General features: G+C 34.9%; 1 protein-coding gene across 3 annotated transcripts in view; it reads right to left on the reverse strand.

Moving 5' to 3' along the window:
- The window catches only part of LOC124533418, a 100,199-nt gene that overhangs the window by 56,654 nt on the left and 23,528 nt on the right, over window positions 1-20,017 (reverse strand). The window contains exons 11-32 of one of the 3 annotated variants that reach the window (XM_047108654.1): window positions 18,798-19,970; window positions 18,223-18,432; window positions 17,795-18,088; window positions 14,714-17,707; window positions 13,971-14,636; window positions 13,187-13,897; window positions 12,566-12,757; window positions 12,300-12,482; window positions 11,866-11,997; window positions 11,063-11,783; window positions 10,773-10,948; window positions 9,779-10,690; window positions 9,321-9,458; window positions 7,920-8,693; window positions 7,075-7,218; window positions 6,872-6,946; window positions 6,721-6,798; window positions 1,650-6,011; window positions 1,211-1,426; window positions 846-1,028; window positions 562-762; window positions 18-308 (exon numbers count right to left, since the gene is read on the reverse strand). In XM_047108654.1, coding sequence (XP_046964610.1) covers window positions 18-308; window positions 562-762; window positions 846-1,028; window positions 1,211-1,426; window positions 1,650-6,011; window positions 6,721-6,798; window positions 6,872-6,946; window positions 7,075-7,218; window positions 7,920-8,693; window positions 9,321-9,458; window positions 9,779-10,690; window positions 10,773-10,948; window positions 11,063-11,783; window positions 11,866-11,997; window positions 12,300-12,482; window positions 12,566-12,757; window positions 13,187-13,897; window positions 13,971-14,636; window positions 14,714-17,707; window positions 17,795-18,088; window positions 18,223-18,432; window positions 18,798-19,970 — 14,826 coding nt within the window. The remainder of the gene's footprint in view (window positions 1-17; window positions 309-561; window positions 763-845; window positions 1,029-1,210; window positions 1,427-1,649; window positions 6,012-6,720; window positions 6,799-6,871; window positions 6,947-7,074; window positions 7,219-7,919; window positions 8,694-9,320; window positions 9,459-9,778; window positions 10,691-10,772; window positions 10,949-11,062; window positions 11,784-11,865; window positions 11,998-12,299; window positions 12,483-12,565; window positions 12,758-13,186; window positions 13,898-13,970; window positions 14,637-14,713; window positions 17,708-17,794; window positions 18,089-18,222; window positions 18,433-18,797; window positions 19,971-20,017) is intronic. The other 2 variants (XM_047108656.1, XM_047108657.1) reach the window with 2 other exon arrangements.

Raw genomic sequence — 20,017 nt, forward strand, 5'->3', positions numbered from 1 at the left:
ATTTGTAAAATACTTACTGCAATTCTTAAAAGGGTTGCCGGTAAGACCCTTAGGGCAGAAACAGATGGGATTGCCATTATCATTTTCGCAAAGTGCATTTATACCACATGGATTTGGAGAACAAGGATTCGACGGAGGTTCACAACTTAACATTGGGTTTCCAGTATAACCACCTAAGCATTTACAAGAAGCACGATGATTTAGAACGTCACAAATGGCATTTGTTCCACATCTACAAGGCGACTCGCATTTTCCATTTATACACGCCTCTGAATTTGAACATTCGTTGTCTGATCGACAACCTTGAACTGAAAAAACAGACTAGTATTTATATGCATAATAACTACTAATATAATAACTTAAATTAATATTTCAAAATTTTCTTAAATAATTTGAATTGGAATTGAAACGTAAGATCGTAATAAAAAATATAACAGGTTTTTTTTCATAGAATAGTTACGTGGATGAGCCACCATTCTAGGTATCTAAACAAATATAGCTTAGATCGCCGAAACTTCATCTCATACGATTAAAATGTGTATTTCAAAGAACTATGCTCACCTTGATAGCATTCTAAGAATGGATTACCAGTAAATCCCGCAAAACATTCGCATTGTATTCCATGATTAGCAGGGAAGCATTCAGCATTATCTCCACACTTATTTACAGCACACGGATTAATACAAACTCTGTTTAACCTATCACATAGCAATTCTGGTGGACAATCTTCGTTATATTGACAAACTGAATGAGTATCAACAACTAAAACAAAATATATCATGAATAATATAATTTCTACAGTGTCATATAATTTTAACTGTGATTTAATTTATACGCTGACTTACCTGGTACGCATCCAATATATCCGTTTCCTTGATATCCTTCTGCGCAACTACAATCTGAGCCATGATTTGTATTTATACAGACTGCATTTTGTGCACATGGATTGTGTATGGAACATGGATATTGACATGCACTATTTATACAAGCTTCAGTCAAGTGACAATCTTCATTTCGTGTGCAACCAGCTGAGTAAAAGTGAAAATTATAATGTATAATACAAATTCGTGCAATATTTAATATATTTTACATATTACATGTTATTTTGTTATATACAATACGTAATTAATTTCATGAAAATTTGTTTTGGATAGGTTTAGTATATTACAAAAATAAAAAATAAAAACGTTATATTAGCCCTAACACTTACATGTGGTGGGTGAGCATTTAACAGCTGGATCACCATCATATCCTGCCGGACAGGAGCACATTGGCCTTTGCTTAACCGGATGACATTTGGCTTCAATACCACAAACATTGTCAAATTCGCAAGGATTTTGACATAATCCCATAAAGCAGGCCTCTGTTTCTATACAGTCTCGATCAGAATGACAAGGTTCTGGTGTTTTGAGCGTCCCGGGTGATTCTATTATATTATACGTTAAATATGAAATTAGTATGTTATATTCGATTGTTATAAATTAGTTTATGTACAAGGTATGTAAATTAAGATAGAACTTTACATTTGTCCGATAAAACAACCGTAATACTGTTTGTCATATTAAAAAAATATATTTCTTAAAATGACCCTTACAGATACCTAACAAATTTGTAATGAAGATTATTTATTGATGTCATTTCTACCATACCTTTCCCACAGTAGTGTTCGGCTGCATCATTGCAAGCACAAACAGCCTCATGGTTCACAACTTTACAGGAAGCACTCTTTGAACACGGGTTTCGCACTTCACATGGGTTCTGGCAAACTCCAGCAAAGCAGAACTTGTCGGTGGGACAGTGAATGTTTGATTTACATTGATTGTTAATTTGTTTGTCAGTAACAGTCTCAGTCACAGTCAAATCAAAGTAAGGAGTAGAATCAGTCCAAGCTGGAATATCTATATCTTTTCTTCGTGACGACAAATTGTCTAAGGACGTGCTTGACATGGCGGACACTGTTGATGGATACTGTTTTCCATTTTGATCATTATTAGTAAATTCTGTTTGTGTCCTTAATATGTCCTCGGACGTAATTTCCGTACTAGTCGTGACGTAATCGATGGTAGTCGATTGTAAAGATGACGTATCTGTAACTTCTACGTCCTCGTTTGTTTTTATCGTACTCCAAAGCCATTTATTCAAAGTAGGCTCTGCTGTTGATGTTAACAATATATTACTTTCACTTGACTCACCATCAATGTTCATGTCTACAGATTCGGTTGTAAATATTGAATTTTTCAAGGTAGCGTCTTTATCGTTTTTCATATTATTCGAGGGTTCATTTTCTAATAAGGTCGAGGACGGCGAAGTCGAATCATATGCTTTAGTTTGTGGAATTAAAGTATTTTTATTTAAATTTCTGTTGTCTTTACTCGAGGGTATGCCATTTTCTGTACTTGCTGGTACAGTCAAATCATTATAACCAGAGCTTTCAATATCCGTAGATAGTTTTATATCAGTATCAGTATTATATGCAACTGTAGTATATTTTTTTTCAAATGTATTAATAGAATCTATATTTAGATTAAGAGGTCTTAATGTGGTTAAGTATTTTTCTGATACAGTTTCCTTGAATTCATTTACTAAAGTATCATCATGTTCAACAGTTTTTGTGTTCACTTTATTCAAAGAATTATTTTGTATATTTTTAAAATTTTCGTCTATGACTGAAGTACCTTCGTTACTATTTGTTGTACTACCTGCTTCTAATGGTAAAATTGTTGAGGCCATATCTATACTTTCATATGATGTGCTTATTATTTTAGTATCCTCGATTTCATTGGCTAACGTGGATTCTGTACTTTCATTTTCTAATGGTGTTGTTTTAATTAATTCTTTTATATAATAATCAGTCGTCGTGTCTGAAATATCTACCACTGGTGTTCCTGTAATAGCCGGCTTATATTGACTTGTAAAATTTTCATTATTAAAAAAATCCTTAGTTTCTTTTAATGTATCAATAGTTGATAAAGTAAACAAATCGTAATTTTTTTGCGTTGATGAATCTTTTGTATGACTTTCTTCTGTTGATACCATGGAGTTTTTATTCTCTTGAGTTATTTGAAATTCATTTTTTTCGTAATATGTCGTATCAAATGTGTTTGCTGTTGCTATAATTTCAGTAGGTTTAAATGGAGTGGTCTCGGAATTATCTTTAAAAATATAATCATCACTTTGAGTTTTTGTATGCTTAGTGGGTATATTTGATGATTCTGTGTAAGGTATTTTATCTTGATAAGATAAAGTTTGACTTTCTGTACTTTGAGCGTAATAGACAGAATGTCCATTGTCAGAAATGTTCTCTGTTGTAGGATTACTTTCATCATTATTTCCTAAATATTCTTTTTGGAGAGGAGTACTAGAATCGAAATAGTCAAAAGATATATTTTCTGTTATTTTAACATCAGTTACAACATTTGTTGTTGTTTGAGTTTGAATATTATCTCGAGTTGAGAACTGAGTGATTTTTTGAGGGGATGAAGTAGTTGATATCAGAGGGTTTGTGTCAAGATCGTTGAATGTTTGATACATAGAAGTATTTTCACTATATTCAGATTGTGAAGTTGTTATCAATTTATTTTTTGGGGGTTTTGTACTAGTTTCAAAATGGTGTGACGAATACTGCGTTGAAACAGTATTTTGTTCAGTATCAAAATCATATGACTGCGAAGCTGTGGTATAGTTTAATTTGTTAATATTTTCTGTAACAGAGACTTTATTTTCAGTTGTGAATTCTTCTAACTGAGATTCATTAGTGTCCCCCATAGTACCTGCAATTATACTTAAAGTATTATCCATAATAGATGTGGTATACGATCGAGTAAGAGAATCCTCATTGTTATTCCTACTTGTTGTACTAGAGTCAAATTCAGTTTGCGATTTATAATCTAAGTTGTCATATTGGGTGACTATTTCCTCGCTTTTATACGTTGTATGATCGAAATATGGGATTTTTGTTGAACTACTTTTTTCTGTGTTTTCTTTTAAAGATATCGTAGAGTATTCATAATTTTCAGTATTTGTGTATATTTCAGAGCTTGGAAAAGCTTTTGTTGTAATTTCATTCTGTTCCAATATTTTTGTGTAATCATTATTTACATCTGTAGTTTCATTCTGTTCAGTCGTAGATTCCGTCCGTGAATTTAATACATCTGTTGTTGTTATCAATAAATCATTTAATTTTGAATGTTCCTCTGTTATTATTTCTTGGCTAGTAGTAATAGTAGAATCGAAATAAGTAGGAGTTGATCCGTCTTTCGAATATTCTTCGGGCAAAAAAGTTTTACGATCTGTCAAATCATTACTTGTTATAGATTCCTTTGCTCTATCAGTGGCTTGAGATAAATCGGTTTCCATTTTTTGTGTAGTTGTTCTAGTAGAATCAATAATTGTATGGCCATAAAGATCATAGTCACTGGTAATACTATTAATTTCAGTAACTGTAGTGACTCTATCAGACTTCGTTGTGTCAGAATCACCATTTAATGGCATTTCAGTGGTCACTATTGTTTCTTCGTGGTCTTTATTGATTGGTATGTACGATATATCTTCCGGACTATTGGTGGTTTTCTGTAATGGTGTGTCTACCTTGGAATTGTTTTCTGTACTTTTCGTTTTTAATGAAGTAACCGTTGATTTATTCATTTCAATCGTATCTGAAAATATTGTCGTTTCAAATGTTTCTGTTGATGTATCAATCTCAGTTTGAAATACTTGTACTATATTAGGAGTAGATTCATTTTGAATTACATGGCTATCTGTATTTTGTGGTTCTGATGTCTTCGTCGTAGATTCAGCAATTGCAAAATCTGTACTATCTTTAAATAAATCCATCGAGATGGTTGTTTTTGTTAAATTCATATTATTTAACCCTGTTTGAGTATTATCTATAAAGTTAGCAACTGTTATTGATTCTGTCGTACCTTGACTAGTAGTTATTTCATTCTGACCTAATTCGTCTTGGGAGAAATTTATAGTTTTTTCCGTTGTGGTGTTATTATATATATTAACTGTTGTATTTTGTGGTTCTGATGTCTTCGTCGTTGATTCAGCAAATGCAAAATCTGTAGTATCTTTAAATAAATCCATCGAGATGGTTGATTTTGTTAAATTCATATTATTTAACGCTGTTTGAGTATTTTCTATAAAGTTAGCAACTGTTATTGATTCTGTTGTACCTTGACCAGTAGTTATTTCATTCTGACCTAATTCATCTTGGGAGAAATTTATAGTTTTTTCCGTTGTGGTATTATAATATATATTTACTGTTGTTTGTAATTTGGGGGTGCTACTTTTTGCTACAGTTATTAATGTGTCTGTGTAATTTTTATGTAAATTTCTTTGGTTTTCTGGCGTCTTAGTATTTTTATTTTCATGTACTTGTTTTTGTGAGCCACTTGTCTCTGTTCTTTTTAATTGAGGTTTAACAGTACTTTCTGTGTGTATTGTACTACTGCTTTGTATGAGTTCCTCATAATCTAACGTTGTCTTAAATTCTTTATCTGGATTTGACATTAAATATAAATCAGTGTTTTCATTTTTTATAGTATCAGTTGTATATGAATCATATGAATCAGAATTAGATGAAGGTACTAGAGTAGTAATATCTTTGATTTGTTGATCTTCGAAACCAACATTAAGTAAACCTTGGTCAGTGATTTTGGTATAACTATACGAATGAGTTATGCCTGATAGTGTTTTTTCTGTTTGATCATATGACGAAGTTTCACTAGTCGCATCAGTAGTTGAAACGAAAATCTCAGAATCAACATATTTAGACGTTGTGGTCAAGTCTTCTGTAGACTGGGTCGGGATCATAAAATCTTTCAAAGTGTTTTCAGTTGAAAAGTTGTCTCCTACAGTATTAATCGTATTGGTATTGGAAGTGGTGTCAGTAAAGTCACCAAAGTTCGTTACACTGTCAAAGTCAGTATAGTCTTTCGATTTGATAGTAGTTGAAGTAATTATATTGGAGTTTGTTTCTGTTAGTGGGACATTTAGAGGTCGATCATCTGTTAATTGGAAAGGAATATCTTGTTAATTTTTTGTACTTTATACACTAATACAATAAGCACTTCAAAATTTAAAATTTTAATATAACATCAAGTAACTAATATTATATATATACGTTATAATTATTTAAACTATATATAATATTTGAAGCACACAAAGTGAGACAAAGTATAGGAAAGACTAATAAAGGAAGAAAAATTAGGCGTAAGAGACGTTTTAATGTTGATGATGAAACTAAATAGCAATATAAAAGATAAAGTAATTATAAAAAGGCTGCTCCTTAAGCCTAAAATAATATGAGTCTCATTGAACATCTGGCTCTACAACAGATCATGTCAAAGAATCCGTGATACTAATTCTACTCTGAAAATATAAAAGACAGAAAATATAAAATTGTTTTTCGGGTCTGCCGAGAGAACATAACCAGTATTTTGTGGCGTTTTATCGGACAAATGGTACGCTGTTCATAGCAACAACCAGTTCATTTGGAGTTAGTTTTGCTATTCACAATGTATAAAGTATTTACAGACTTCCCAGCTGTATAGTAGTAGTCTGTGACGCACATCACGTAGAAATATAATGTAAGTAAAAGATTTATATAAGATCCTGTACGTGGACTTTAAAAATAAAGGTTAGCTATGTCATATCAGGCATACATTAGCGTATTAAATAAATATTAGCATTATATATTTTTAAAGTATTACTCACTCTCCATGCACGCTCCCGAAAATGGGTCACAGGGAACTCCCGGTCGACAATGTGCGCAATTTGTGATTGGTTTCTGATCTGTTAAAACAAATAAGATTTAATATCGTCTTAACGTTATTGTAATTAAACTAAAAATAAACGCTAATTTTACCTCGTACACAAACGCATCCATCACACTTTGTATTTGGATACCTGGCGCAGTCCGAAGTGGTTTGACATTGACAGACTGTAATACAAAATTACAAAACTCAATGTCGTTAAATTTTGTTAAAATAAATTATATTTTCTCATTAGTAACAAAGTCAACGATTTGACTTGACTTTTATACATTGCTATCAGAAAAATAAAAAATACCCTTTGAGCAAACAGGTTGATGGTCAACGACAGCGCAGTGTTGTCCGGGCGTGCACGGACCGCCGCTCGCGCAAGGGTCAGCGCACCGCCCGCCTATGCACGCCAGACCCGCAGCACATTGCTCGTGCGCACCGCACTCTAACGCTGCGAAATCCAACCGAGTGTCACCAAGAGAAATCACATGTACCTCAACTCCTAAAATCTATATCATACTTGTAATACACGTGCTTAGGTTCACATTTTATTGTATCCAGTGGAGATATGTTGTAAAGTACGATAACAAATTTATATTACACAAAATATAAACGTTTTGTGCATAGTAGGCAAAAGAGGTAAAGCAACAAAGTTTCTACCGATAGTTGTGTTGCTTATATGTATATAAATAAATTTCATTCCTTTAATATAATATATCATAGACATAATAAAAAATATGATGTAATTATAAAAGTATAAAATAAAGGCATTCTGAACTTTGCAAACTCTGTCTCGTGGCAGTTTTTTGCATATTTAGTTTATACCAAAGCACTGAAAGCGTTATAGTTACCCAAGCGCAACCACCACCGATATGTTCAAGAGAGACTTACACTCTCATGAATATGTAGTATGTACACAGATAAGAAATAACATGCTTTAATCTACCTGATCTAGAAGAATTCAACTGTTGGAAAAGAAAAATGGTCATGCTAGAAAAAAGAAATAAAGAAAATAGAGAGAGCCGGATGAAGTCATAAAGTATACTATTTCGTTTTTCCTGGAATGTGAAGAACAAAATTAATAAGATTCTTTGAAAAGATAAAATACTAATAATACTGTAATACTTGAACTTTCTGTTAACGCAGAATTACCTTTAATGCAGCCATGCTTTTCATCGTGTATGAATCCACTAGGACAAAACTTGCATACGGGGTGATGATCTTCAACTGAACAAGGGGCGTCACCACAAGCATCTTTACATGGATCTTTACATTGGAAGTTGATGCACGCTAAATTTTGAGGGCACCCATTATCTCTGAGGCATATGGACACTGTAGGGTGACAATCTTCAACACATATACATACTGCCCGATGCTCTACCACATCACACTGTTTTCCTTTCGGACAAATAGACTCTTTAGATGCTAAGCAAGGATTCACACATTTAGAATCTCGGCATGCAGCATTAGACGGACACTGTTCATCTCTTGTACATTCAGCGTGTTCCGGTGCGCAAGTTAGTTCTCCCCTTTCATTAAGAGCAAATCCATTTCGACAAACACAAACTGGTTTGTGATTCCTGACTTCACATTTTTGATTTCTGCGACAGTTTTGGTAGTCTACGCACGGGTTTCGACATTCATTAGTCGCCATATCACATGCCAACTTCGACGGGCATGGTTTTGTATCAGAACAAGTGAAAGTAATGTTTGTGTCGGCTGTAGGTTTGCAACTAGGATCTAGCCGACAGGATAGGCGTGGCTGGCCCACGTAACACTGTGGGCACGAACACTGGGCGCGATGCATCACGGACACGCAGAGGGCATCCTCTCCACAAACACCGCGTATCGTGCAAGGGTCGACGCAACGTAAGCTCAAACACGCTTTGTCTACTGGACAATCTTTATCACTCGTGCATTCGATACCTAGGAAGATGTGAAAGAAGAAAGCAGAGTCGAAAGAGCTGTACCTTCAGCCACGAAGAGGAAACTTTCTCACGAGACAGTGCATGCTTTTTATAATTGAGGGTTTATGATCAGAAGTATATAACGTTATATTATAATACAAGCCATATGTACATGAAGCCGAACAAAATGTTACTGACTGTAATAAAGCACGAACGGTGAGAATGCTTCCACTAATGTAAAAATAAAATATGACCTATTTTTATTTGTACACATATGTAGTCACAATTATAATTATAAAATACATATCTGTACAATTGATTTAAAAAACTTGTGCTTTTGAAAATTTACTTTTACGACATTGGACTATTATCACAAAGAAAAATTAATTGAATTGTTTAAAAAACATTGTATGTTTCTATAAAGAAGTTTTTCAATATTGTTAACAATTTTAAATATGTCACAAAAAGCCTAAGTCAAATTTTTAAAATCTATTTCATATTTACAAAAAAATGAATCATTATTGTTTTTCATATAGATATAAAGATATCTCGTATCAAAATTCCTATTTGTTATGAAGAAATACCCTTATCGTGCATTTATACAAGTGTCGAGATTTATGAAGAACGAACTATGTGGTCTACTTACTGGGGCGACATTCGACATCTGCCTGTCCTTCTGTGCCGGGAATGCAACGACAAACGAATTCAGCGCCTTCTCTTAAGCATTCCCCGTTAATTCCACAAAACGTCGTTCGACAATCAACAACGCTAGGTTCTTTGGCACCTACAAATTAATACAAAATATTAACATTAAAATATACTTCAACCAATGTTAAAAAGTTATTTAAATTCTGTGGTAAATTTATTCGGCGTATTAAATAACCAATGTTTACAAATAAATCTGGCATTTATATATTTTAATGAGATGTAATTCTATAATACCATGATAGCTTAAAACCTTGTTCTCAAAAGGGATATGTCTTGATAAGCCTTTGTCTTTGAATTATTTTATATTACTTATAAAATACTTCTAATTGTTATATGAAAACTCTTTTGTACATAACATTTTAATACTATATTCAAAATACTTTAAAAAAAACTTACACTCAATATTTGGGTCTCCATTTGGATAAATACGAGGACAGAAGCATATTGGTTCACCTCCCTCTCCAATTCGACATTGAGCATTTGTGCCACATGATTTACGTGCGCAAGGTGTCATAACACCACAGAAGCATTGCTTTTGTGGGCTACCAGCGCATCCAGGTGGACACGTGCACTCATAATCCCCATCGTCTAGATCACGGCAACGGGCATTTATACCACAAGGATTACGTAGACAACTTCCAGCTGCAGGTTTAGAACATTCTATTTTCGGATTGCCTACATAATTTGGCGGACAGGAACATTGAGGTACTCTATTCACTGAACGGCATATAGCATTTGACCCACAAGCACTTGAACAAACATTTTTACATTTCCCTTCATCAGTACATTCCTCATCCGATCCACATTCTTCATTTTTCATACATTCGTAAGCTTTGCATGCTTGTTCTGGGTCACCAGAGAAGCCGCTAGGACAACTACAAACAGCTCGGTGTCTGTTAGCCAAGCAAATAGCATTTTTGCCACATGAACTGTCTTGACAAACCGCAACACATTGTTTTGAAGAACAGACCATGTCGTCACCACAATCTCGATTGTTATTACAACCAGGTACACAAAGTCCTTGCATGCATATTTGCCTTTCAGGACATTTATTTCTACTTGAGCACAGGGATCTGCAACCGCCGTTGTAACATTTTTCCCCGCAACTACAATCTGAGTTGTCTTCGCACAGTGATATACAATAACCACTCTCATCACATGGGCAGAAGCCATCGCATTGTACTGGTTTTCTCTTACACTCCACGAGTGGGTTACCTGTATAGTTATTTGAACAACTGCATATTGTTCGATGATTTACTACTTTACACTCTGAACAAATACCACAAGCTGCAGTGTTAGCGCAGGGATCTACAAAAATACCAAAAAAGTATCAGTATCAACAAATAAAACTATAAACAATAAATCGTTAAAGAAAAATTGTTTTTTCTACCTTTGCATTGTCCTTTTAGACAAGCTTCGTTGTTATCACATGCATTATCATCGCGGCAGCCTTGTTTACAAATTCTGTTTTCACATATATGACCTGCACTGCATCCATCATCACTATTGCAAATAAGTCGACATATTCCTCGAATACATTTTTCATTCGACAAGCAAATATTGTCTCTGTAAAAAATTGTAGTCGATAAAAAAAATTGTTTCGGTGTCTGGTGAGAATCAACGAGAAGATGTCGAAAAAAACAAAAGACCAAACATGAAAATAGTAAAGTTAATTCGTACCTTCTACACGATGGATAACATGTATCACCATAACAATTAAATCCATCTGGGCAGTTTTTGTTAATATCACAAGCAGTTGTTACTCGTTTACAAACCATTTTTGGATCACCGTCTAAGTATTGTGGACAAGTGCATACAGGGAGATGATCTTTAGTTGTGCAAAGAGCATTGGCTCCACAAGTGCCTGGTTCTGTACATGGATCTAAGCACTGTCCTGATATGCAAGCAAGATTACTGGGACAGTGTAAATTTGTTCTACAGCCAGTTACGCAAACTCGTCCATCACAAACCTCATCATCAGAACAGTGTGCATCTGAAGTGCAAGCGTATCGACACACGCCCGAGTTGCACCTTTCTCCTTCTAAGCATTCTGATCCATCTAATGTACAGGCTGGTCGACATCTGTGATCTTCACACCTCCAACCTTCTTCACAGTCAGTATGTTTTTCACAGACAAGGGATGGAGTACGAACACAGCCAATATTAGGCGTCGGATTAGGTATTAGGCCTTCTGAGCATGAGCATATAGCTTTTCGATCAATGACTGAACAATATGCGTTCGGGCCACAAGGATCAATATCATTAGCGCAAGGGTTTTTACAATAATTATTTTTGCACACTTCATCTTGCCTACAGTCATCATCCTGTCTACATCCATATCGACAGCTGTTCGATAAACAAATATGACCGAGGAAGCAATCGTTATCGACACGGCATGTTACTAAAACAATATAATTATTATTTTAGTTTATGTATTAAATGCAAGTATAATTTAATAAGAAATATTACTAATATATACGTACACAAACAATTTCCTTGAGAGCATCTTTCGTTGAGTGCACATTCTTCGTCTTGATTACATCGAGGAACGCAAGCGGAATCTTTGCAAGCGTAACCGTCTTCACATTCTCCTGCCTGACCACATAGCCTTGGAACTAAAAAATAAATTGTGCTTGGTAATAAATTCAATAGATTGCCAACTACACTCATTAGACCCATTTCGTACGGATTAGATAGATTGGCATATATCCGCTTACACCGTTAACAATGTTTAATAACAATGGAGGTTATATCGCTGAAGTGATATTTTTATAATAATATATTTAAATTAAACTAATTTTGAAACTGAAACTAAATTAACTAAATAAACTTGCGTAGTGATTTGGTAATGTTTCCATAAGCAAAATGTCAATATTAAATACCTCAGTATTATAAAGATAAAAAATAAAATACTTACTTCTAACACATTCGACGTCTTGGTTCCCAGTAAAACTGTTAGGGCAGTTACACTGTACGACATGATTTTCGGTACGACAAATTGCATTCATACCGCAAGTCTTTTCCATTTGGCAAGGATTTAAACATTGACCGTTAAAACATTTTTCACTTGAATCGCATTCTTCGTCAATTATACATAGACCTAAAACAAAAGCATTAAAATAAATTACTTCTCCTTGCGCCCTAAAAATCTTATTAACTTTTATAAATATGTTTTTAATTTACCTTGGCATTTTCCTTTGTGACAATATTGTTCATCGGAGCAGTCAGTTTTATTTTTACACGTTATTTCACGAAGATGACAACCTTTTCCAATGGCAGCATTTCCTACGTATCCTTCTTTGCATTTACATTGACCTGAATGTCTAGCGGCAATACATTCAGCATTGTTTCCACATTTAATATTATCGCAAGCATCTAAAAAATACATAATAATTAAAGAAAAGCAAGACTTGTGTTTTTAGCTTTGTAAAACTGTTAAACCAATTAGTTACAAATTTAATTTTAATGTGTACTTTATATGGTCATATCTAAATATTAATAAAACCAATAATAAACATAGTTGACAGGTATATGTATACAACACAGTATACTATGAATCATTGCTTACTAAAAGGTGCTATGTAAAACATAATAAAAAATAGTAATAATATTTGAACGATCCGACGTTTTAAATATATTGCAATTAAATATTATTCATTCTCGAGCTGCATAGAGACTAAATTAAAGGAGTGCAATTTTATAGCAAATGCGACACACGCCGCCTACTGAAGACGTAAACCCCGACATAAGTCAATATGCACTATTGGGAAATGTTATGGAAAATTAAGTAATATAATTACTTACCAGTGCATTTCCTAACACCATCGATAACGGTGCAACGTGCAGCCGCGGGACAATCTCTATTGAATCGGCATTCTGAAGCTTTACGGCAGCCTTCTTCGTGTGGATTTCCAACAGTTCCTTCTGGACAGACACATTTTGCACTATTTCTTGTACTGATGCATTCAGCTCCATTACCACACGGTTTTGTTTCGCACCAATTGATTTCAGTACATCCCTTAACTGGATCACCAGTAAACCCAGGTTGACAATAGCAGACATGTCTATGATTTTCAGAAGCACAAATTGAATTTTCACCGCAATCGTTATAAGCTAAACATGCCACTTTACACATATTATTTTCACAATATTTATCTTCACTGCAGTCTTTATTACTATCACATTCTTTTTTATCACATCCTTTGACTGGGTCTCCCAAAAAGCCCTCTTGACATGTACAGACAGGTCTATGAGTGACGCCTGTACATAAAGCATTTCTACCACAAGGCTGACTTTCACATAATTTGACGCATTTCGGAATGCCATTATTAGACTGATCGCATTGTTCATCATCAGAGCAATCATTATCAGAATTACATTTAATATCTTTAGTGCAGATTCGATTAACGCAAAAATATGAATCGGGACATGTATTATTTGAAATACACGTCAGTCTACATGCTCCTTGAATACATGTATGATCGTCGAAACAATCCCTTGAGTTTTGACATACACCTGCAAAGACAAATTTTATTTTTTAGTTGAAGAACTTTTCCTTTATAAAACACAATCTAGGCAAAATACTTACCAACACATAAATTGTCAAGACATTTAGTGCCCGAAGAGCATCGACTATCGTCCGAACAATATTGAATAGGTACGCAACCAAGAACCGGATCACCAGTATAACCCGACATACAAGAACAATGACCTATGTGATTTCTTGACAAGCAATTGGTGTTTTTACCGCAAGCACGTGGTATACTACATGAGTTTTGACAAATATTATTAGTACATGCTTCTTCATAGGAACAATCGGAATCTTTGAGACACTCGGGTTTAAAACATTCTTTATAGGGGTCACCTTGACTATCTGGTTGACATTCACATACTGGATTATGGTTCAATACATTACAAACGGCGTTTATACCGCAGGTTAACTTATCACATGGATTGATGCAATTATTATCATAACACTTTGTTTCGGAAGAGCAATCGTTGTCATTAGAACATTGGCCTGGGATTCTACAATTTCCACTTTCTATCTCCAGTATAGTACCGTTGACACAACTACAGACATAAGTTCCCTTCGTGTTTTCACAAACTGCATTCAGAGGACATGGATTTTTAAGGCACTCATTTATGTCTTCACAAGTATTGCCCACTAATACAAATCCTGCCCCGCAAACACAGTTAACTTTATGGTTTTCAATTTTACAGGTCCCACCCTGGCACATAGCATCTTCACATTTATCTAAAAATAAAATATTTTTAATAAAAAAAATATATGGTGTACATATAACAACATAATATAATTTAATTTAAGCTTACCAGAACATTTATTGCTCTTTAAATTGCAGTATTTTTCTTGAGAGCAATCGGAATCTTCCAAGCATTCAACTTTAAAACATCCAATATTTTTATCAAATGGATTTCCGAGGTGTCCCTTTTCACAAGCACAAGTTGTTCTATGTTTATTGACTTTACAAATAGCATTAAGACCACATACGTTATTTTGGCAGGGATTCGAACATTTTCCTTTAATGCAAGCAAGCGCATCCTCACATTGGCTGTCTTGCCTACATTGATTTGGCAACAAGCAACCAGTTTTATAAGGATCCCCAATTGCTCCGGTAGGACAAATACATTTGAAGGAGCCTGCAGAATCTAAACACTGAGCTGACGGATGACATGGATTGTTAACACATTCATCCACGTTTATGCATTCACCATTAACAAGTTCAAATCCTTTGTCACATTTACACTCTTCAGATATACAAACTTGTTTATCCAGACAGTCGGAATTACTTTTGCATCCAGGAATGCATATTCCAGCACTACAATGTTCTCCGTGTAAACAGTTGCTGCTACTATGACATACTTTATGACATTTGTTATCATGACATTTTTCGCCAATGGCACAGTTTGAATTACTCTGACAAGGTACTTGACAAAGGAAACCTATACACATATGATCAGGAGGACATTGTGACGTTCGTACACATGGTGATGGTTTTCGTACACAACCTTGTTGGGGCGTTGGTGATCCTTCGAATCCGACAGGGCAATCACATCTTGTACTATGATTTATTCTCGTACAAATAGCGTTCGGTCCACAGGCTCGTGCAGCCTGACATGGATTTACACACTTATTATTTATACACGACTCTTCATTAGAACAATCTTTGTTATTTCTGCAACCAATTAAACATTTACCATCAGCGCATACCTGCCCTATTCCACATTGAGAATGCGTACTACATTTGGTTATACAATAATTTTTATCACATATGTCTCCTGGATCACAATGACTAGAATTTTTACAAGCTGAAAAGCATTGACCATTATGGCAAACATCACCATCACATTCCAACTCATTAATACATGAAACTATTTTCTTTTTGCACGATTTACCGTCTTGTGAATTTTCATAACCATCTGGACACAAGCAAATGGCCTTTCTTTCTACAATTTTACATAGAGAATTGATACCACAAGCTCCTTCACATGGATTGATGCACCGCCCTTCAACACAGGTAGATTCTCTTGAACAATCATCATCACCTCTTGGACAATCACCCTGTTTTCTACATCCTTCTTTTATTGGATCACCTTCATAACCTACAGGGCATTTGCAAACATATGTTGATAATAGTGGTTCACAAAGAGCAGAGGGATGACAAGGATTCGGGCTACACAATTCCAGTTTTCTACAACTAATTTCTGGTAGGGGATCTGGTAGATATCCAGCTAAACATTGACATTTTAATTTATGACCACTTGCTATACATACTGCATTTTCTCCACAACTATCTTCGTTACATACATTGATACATTGGTGCGTCATACGATTACATAATTCATGATCTAAACAGTCAATATTGTACACACAAGGGACTGATTGACATCCCACATCTAAATTATCAGGATCACCTGTAAATGGTCCCAAAGGACATTGACATTTTGCAACATGATTATTGGTTATGCATACAGCATTTGGTCCACACGACTTTTGTTGGCAAGCAGGTATACATTTCTTTAGATTTCCTACATTCTTACATATTTCATTTTCTTTGCACTGTGCATCATTTGAGCATTCATTTTTATCAAATGGTAAACAACCGTCACGATCATTAGGATTGCCTATAAAACCTGGTAAACATTGACATTGACTTTTATGTTTTTTTGTTACGCACTTAGAATTTTGTGGGCAAGTAAATACTAAGCAGTTGTCGATGCATTTATTGACTCCCAGTACGTCTTTTTGACATGACTTACTGTCGTCGCAATCAGTGTCTGATTTACAATTAGGAGTTGTTGGTTGTTCACACATAGAATTAACAGGGTCCCAAAGAAATCCTTCTTTACATTCGCACCGAGCTGTAAAATCGATTATTTTACAAATTTCATTTGCGCTACAAGCTATTGTAGAACATAAGTCGAGGCATTTGTTAGTAGTTCCATCTACAGAAACACAAATCAGTGGACTTGTACAATCACTATTAGTATTACATTCTCCTTCATCAGGTTCTCTCTGTTCTAAATGACAACCTGATTTTATATCGCCCGGTTTTCCAATGTAGCCTTCTGCACAAATACAATGAGCTTGATGGTTAGCACTGACGCATAAAGAGTTCGGTCCACATTGAATTTTACTACATGAATCTACGCATTTACGAATATTCTTTCCCATTTGGAAACAAATTTCAGAATCTTTACAATCATTATCAATAATACATTTGTTATCAGGCCTACATCCTTCCATGAGATCATTTGGATTACCAATGTAGCCAGTTACACAAACGCATCGTCCTTCTTCACAAATTGATTTAGGTCCACATATAATGGAATGACATGCATCAATGCATTTAGAATTTTCGCAAATATAACCTTCGGGGCATGTTGTATTTTTAGAACATAAACAAGCAGATCCATCAACACATTTAAATATTGATAGCAGCGTACATAATTCATATGGATTACCAACGTATTTACTTTTACAAATACAGCTATAGCTTCCCGGAGTGTTAATGCATAAAGCATTTTCAGCGCAAGGTCTTGATCTGCACTCGTCAATATCAATACACTGTAAATTTGGATTACCGACATAACCAGGAGGACATAAGCATTCGACGTGCGATTTTGTTTGCTGACAAACTGCATTTGTTCCACAAGATGTAGTAGCACAAGTTATATGTTTACGTGACACGCATTTATGATAAGGATTTCCTGTGTAACCTTTGTCACATTTACATATATTTGTCTGACCATATACACAATGTGCATTTTCCCCGCAATGCGGCTCACAATTAGGAGGAGCGACAGCTGAAATACAAAATCGTTTATAATAAAACATATGTATATCATAAATTACACACAACCTATTATTATTTAAGATTCAGTTTTACTCACGTGGCATACATAATAAATCTGGATTTCCAACAAAAAAGGTGTTACAAACACATCGACCACTATTCTCGTCACATGATGCACCTATTCCACATACAATGTTTTCGCAACGCTGACGACATCGCCCGGCTACACATGTTAACGGTTCTTCACAAGGAACTCCTGGTCCACAAATATCTCTTCTGCACGTTCCACCAGGAAACGGGTTTCCCACCATGCCTTCAGGACAAACGCAAGTAGGTCCTGACTTCGATATTATACATTGTGCAGCAGGAGCGCAGGAATAGTGATCACATCCTTAAAAAACATACGGATTTTAAAATGGTTTAGCAAAAACGGAACGAATGATTTGAATAATTATTGAGCTAAATCTGAATGATTTAGCTCAATCACTAAAAACTAATTTTAAATGAATCGGTTCTATTACTCACCAGATATACATTTACCACCTTCGGGCTTTGTGTACCCAGGATTGCAACGACACCAAGCTGCATGATTTTCAACTTCGCAAAAGGCATTGGGACCACAAGACACAGTTTTGCAAGGAGATACACAAGTGCGATTCAAACACGCCAGATTGTTAGCACACTGACTATTTTTACTGCACAATTGTTTCGATAATGTACCTTGTTCTTCATTACCTAAAATATTTGCCAATAGTTAATAATAATATCACTCAAAATGTTAACGTTCTTAAAAATAAAAATGCTTTTTAGGATTGTATATCCAATTAACCTAAGAGCAAATATATACTCAACAAAAATTGTAGTTACAAATTTTTAACATATAATCATGTATTCTTTGTCAATACTATTTACCTTTACATAGGATACTAAAGTTGAAAATAACAATTTCCATAAAGTATGTAGAAAGCAAATCATATTATTAAAATAGTTTGTGTATATTTTTTAAAAATAAATAATTATCATCCTTACTCCATAAACAAGAAGCAAATGTCTTTTCATATTTAATGTAATAGGTATCAAAAATTTAAGTAATAACTTACATCCCAGTTTGTACGGATCTCCAGCCATATTTTGTGGACAACTACATTTGTATCCACCTTTTTCATCGTGACAAATAGCACCGTATGCACAAGGGGCACTGTCACACTCATTTCTATTCGTGCAACCAGTATAGGGATCTCCTTCGAAGCCAGACATGCACATACATTTTGGGGGATCGCTAGGAGTACATTTGGCATTAATCCCACAAACGAATCTTTCACATGGGCTTTTACATTTTTGCCCATCCGTTACATCCAAATAAAATGGAGGAGGACATATACAGTTTCCTGGTTGAATACATTTTTCATTAGCAAAACAATCTGAGTCGCTAATACAACGTTTCTGGTTTAGACTGCAGTGGCCTGATATTGAATCTTTACCATAACCTGGTGGGCATTTACATAAATAAGATCCAACGGTGTTTATACATTCTGCCCCAAAGCCACACACTGGTTGACCAAAAGTGCATTCATTAATATCTTCACATGAACCATCAACGCTTTGAGAATATCCAGCAGGACAAGCACAGTAACTAACTCCGTCCGCAATGATGATACATTCAGCTCCCTTGCCACATTTTTTATCAGTTGAACAACCAGATAAGACACATTTTCCATCCACAATTTGGTAAGGGGGTTGGCATTGACAACTTATGTCGTCACAAATTTCACAAAGTTTGTATGGATTTCCACTATATTCAGAAGGACATTTACATTCGTAGCTACCTGGCAAATTTTTACACACAGCATTTAAGCCACATGGCGTTCTTCCAAGTTGCGTGCACTCGTTAATATCTTCGCATTCTCCTGTTTCTGCACTACGAGAAAATCCTTGGGTACATATGCAAACGTTTTCTCCCTCATGCATAATGCATTGTTCGCCGGGTGGACATGGATTTATATGACTACATTTGCTAGGTATCTTGTTAACAATACATCCGTCCAAGTAAGGGTCTCCACTAAAGTTACCTGGACACTCGCATTGAAAATGACCCGGGAAATTTATGCACACAGCTCCTATTGCACAAGGGCTAACTTCACATTCATTAATATCTTGACAACCAATAGGTGATAAAGGATTTCCTGTAAATCCAGTCTGACATGAACATTGAGCTTCATAATTGCTCAGAAGACATTCTGAATTGCTTCCGCACTGGACAGTTTCACATGGATCTATAAAAAATACAAAAGATTAGTAAAAATAAGTAACAAAAATATTC

The sequence above is a fragment of the Vanessa cardui genome, chromosome 11 (genome assembly GCF_905220365.1).
Source record: "Vanessa cardui chromosome 11, ilVanCard2.1, whole genome shotgun sequence".
NCBI classification, from domain to species: domain Eukaryota; kingdom Metazoa; phylum Arthropoda; class Insecta; order Lepidoptera; family Nymphalidae; genus Vanessa; species Vanessa cardui.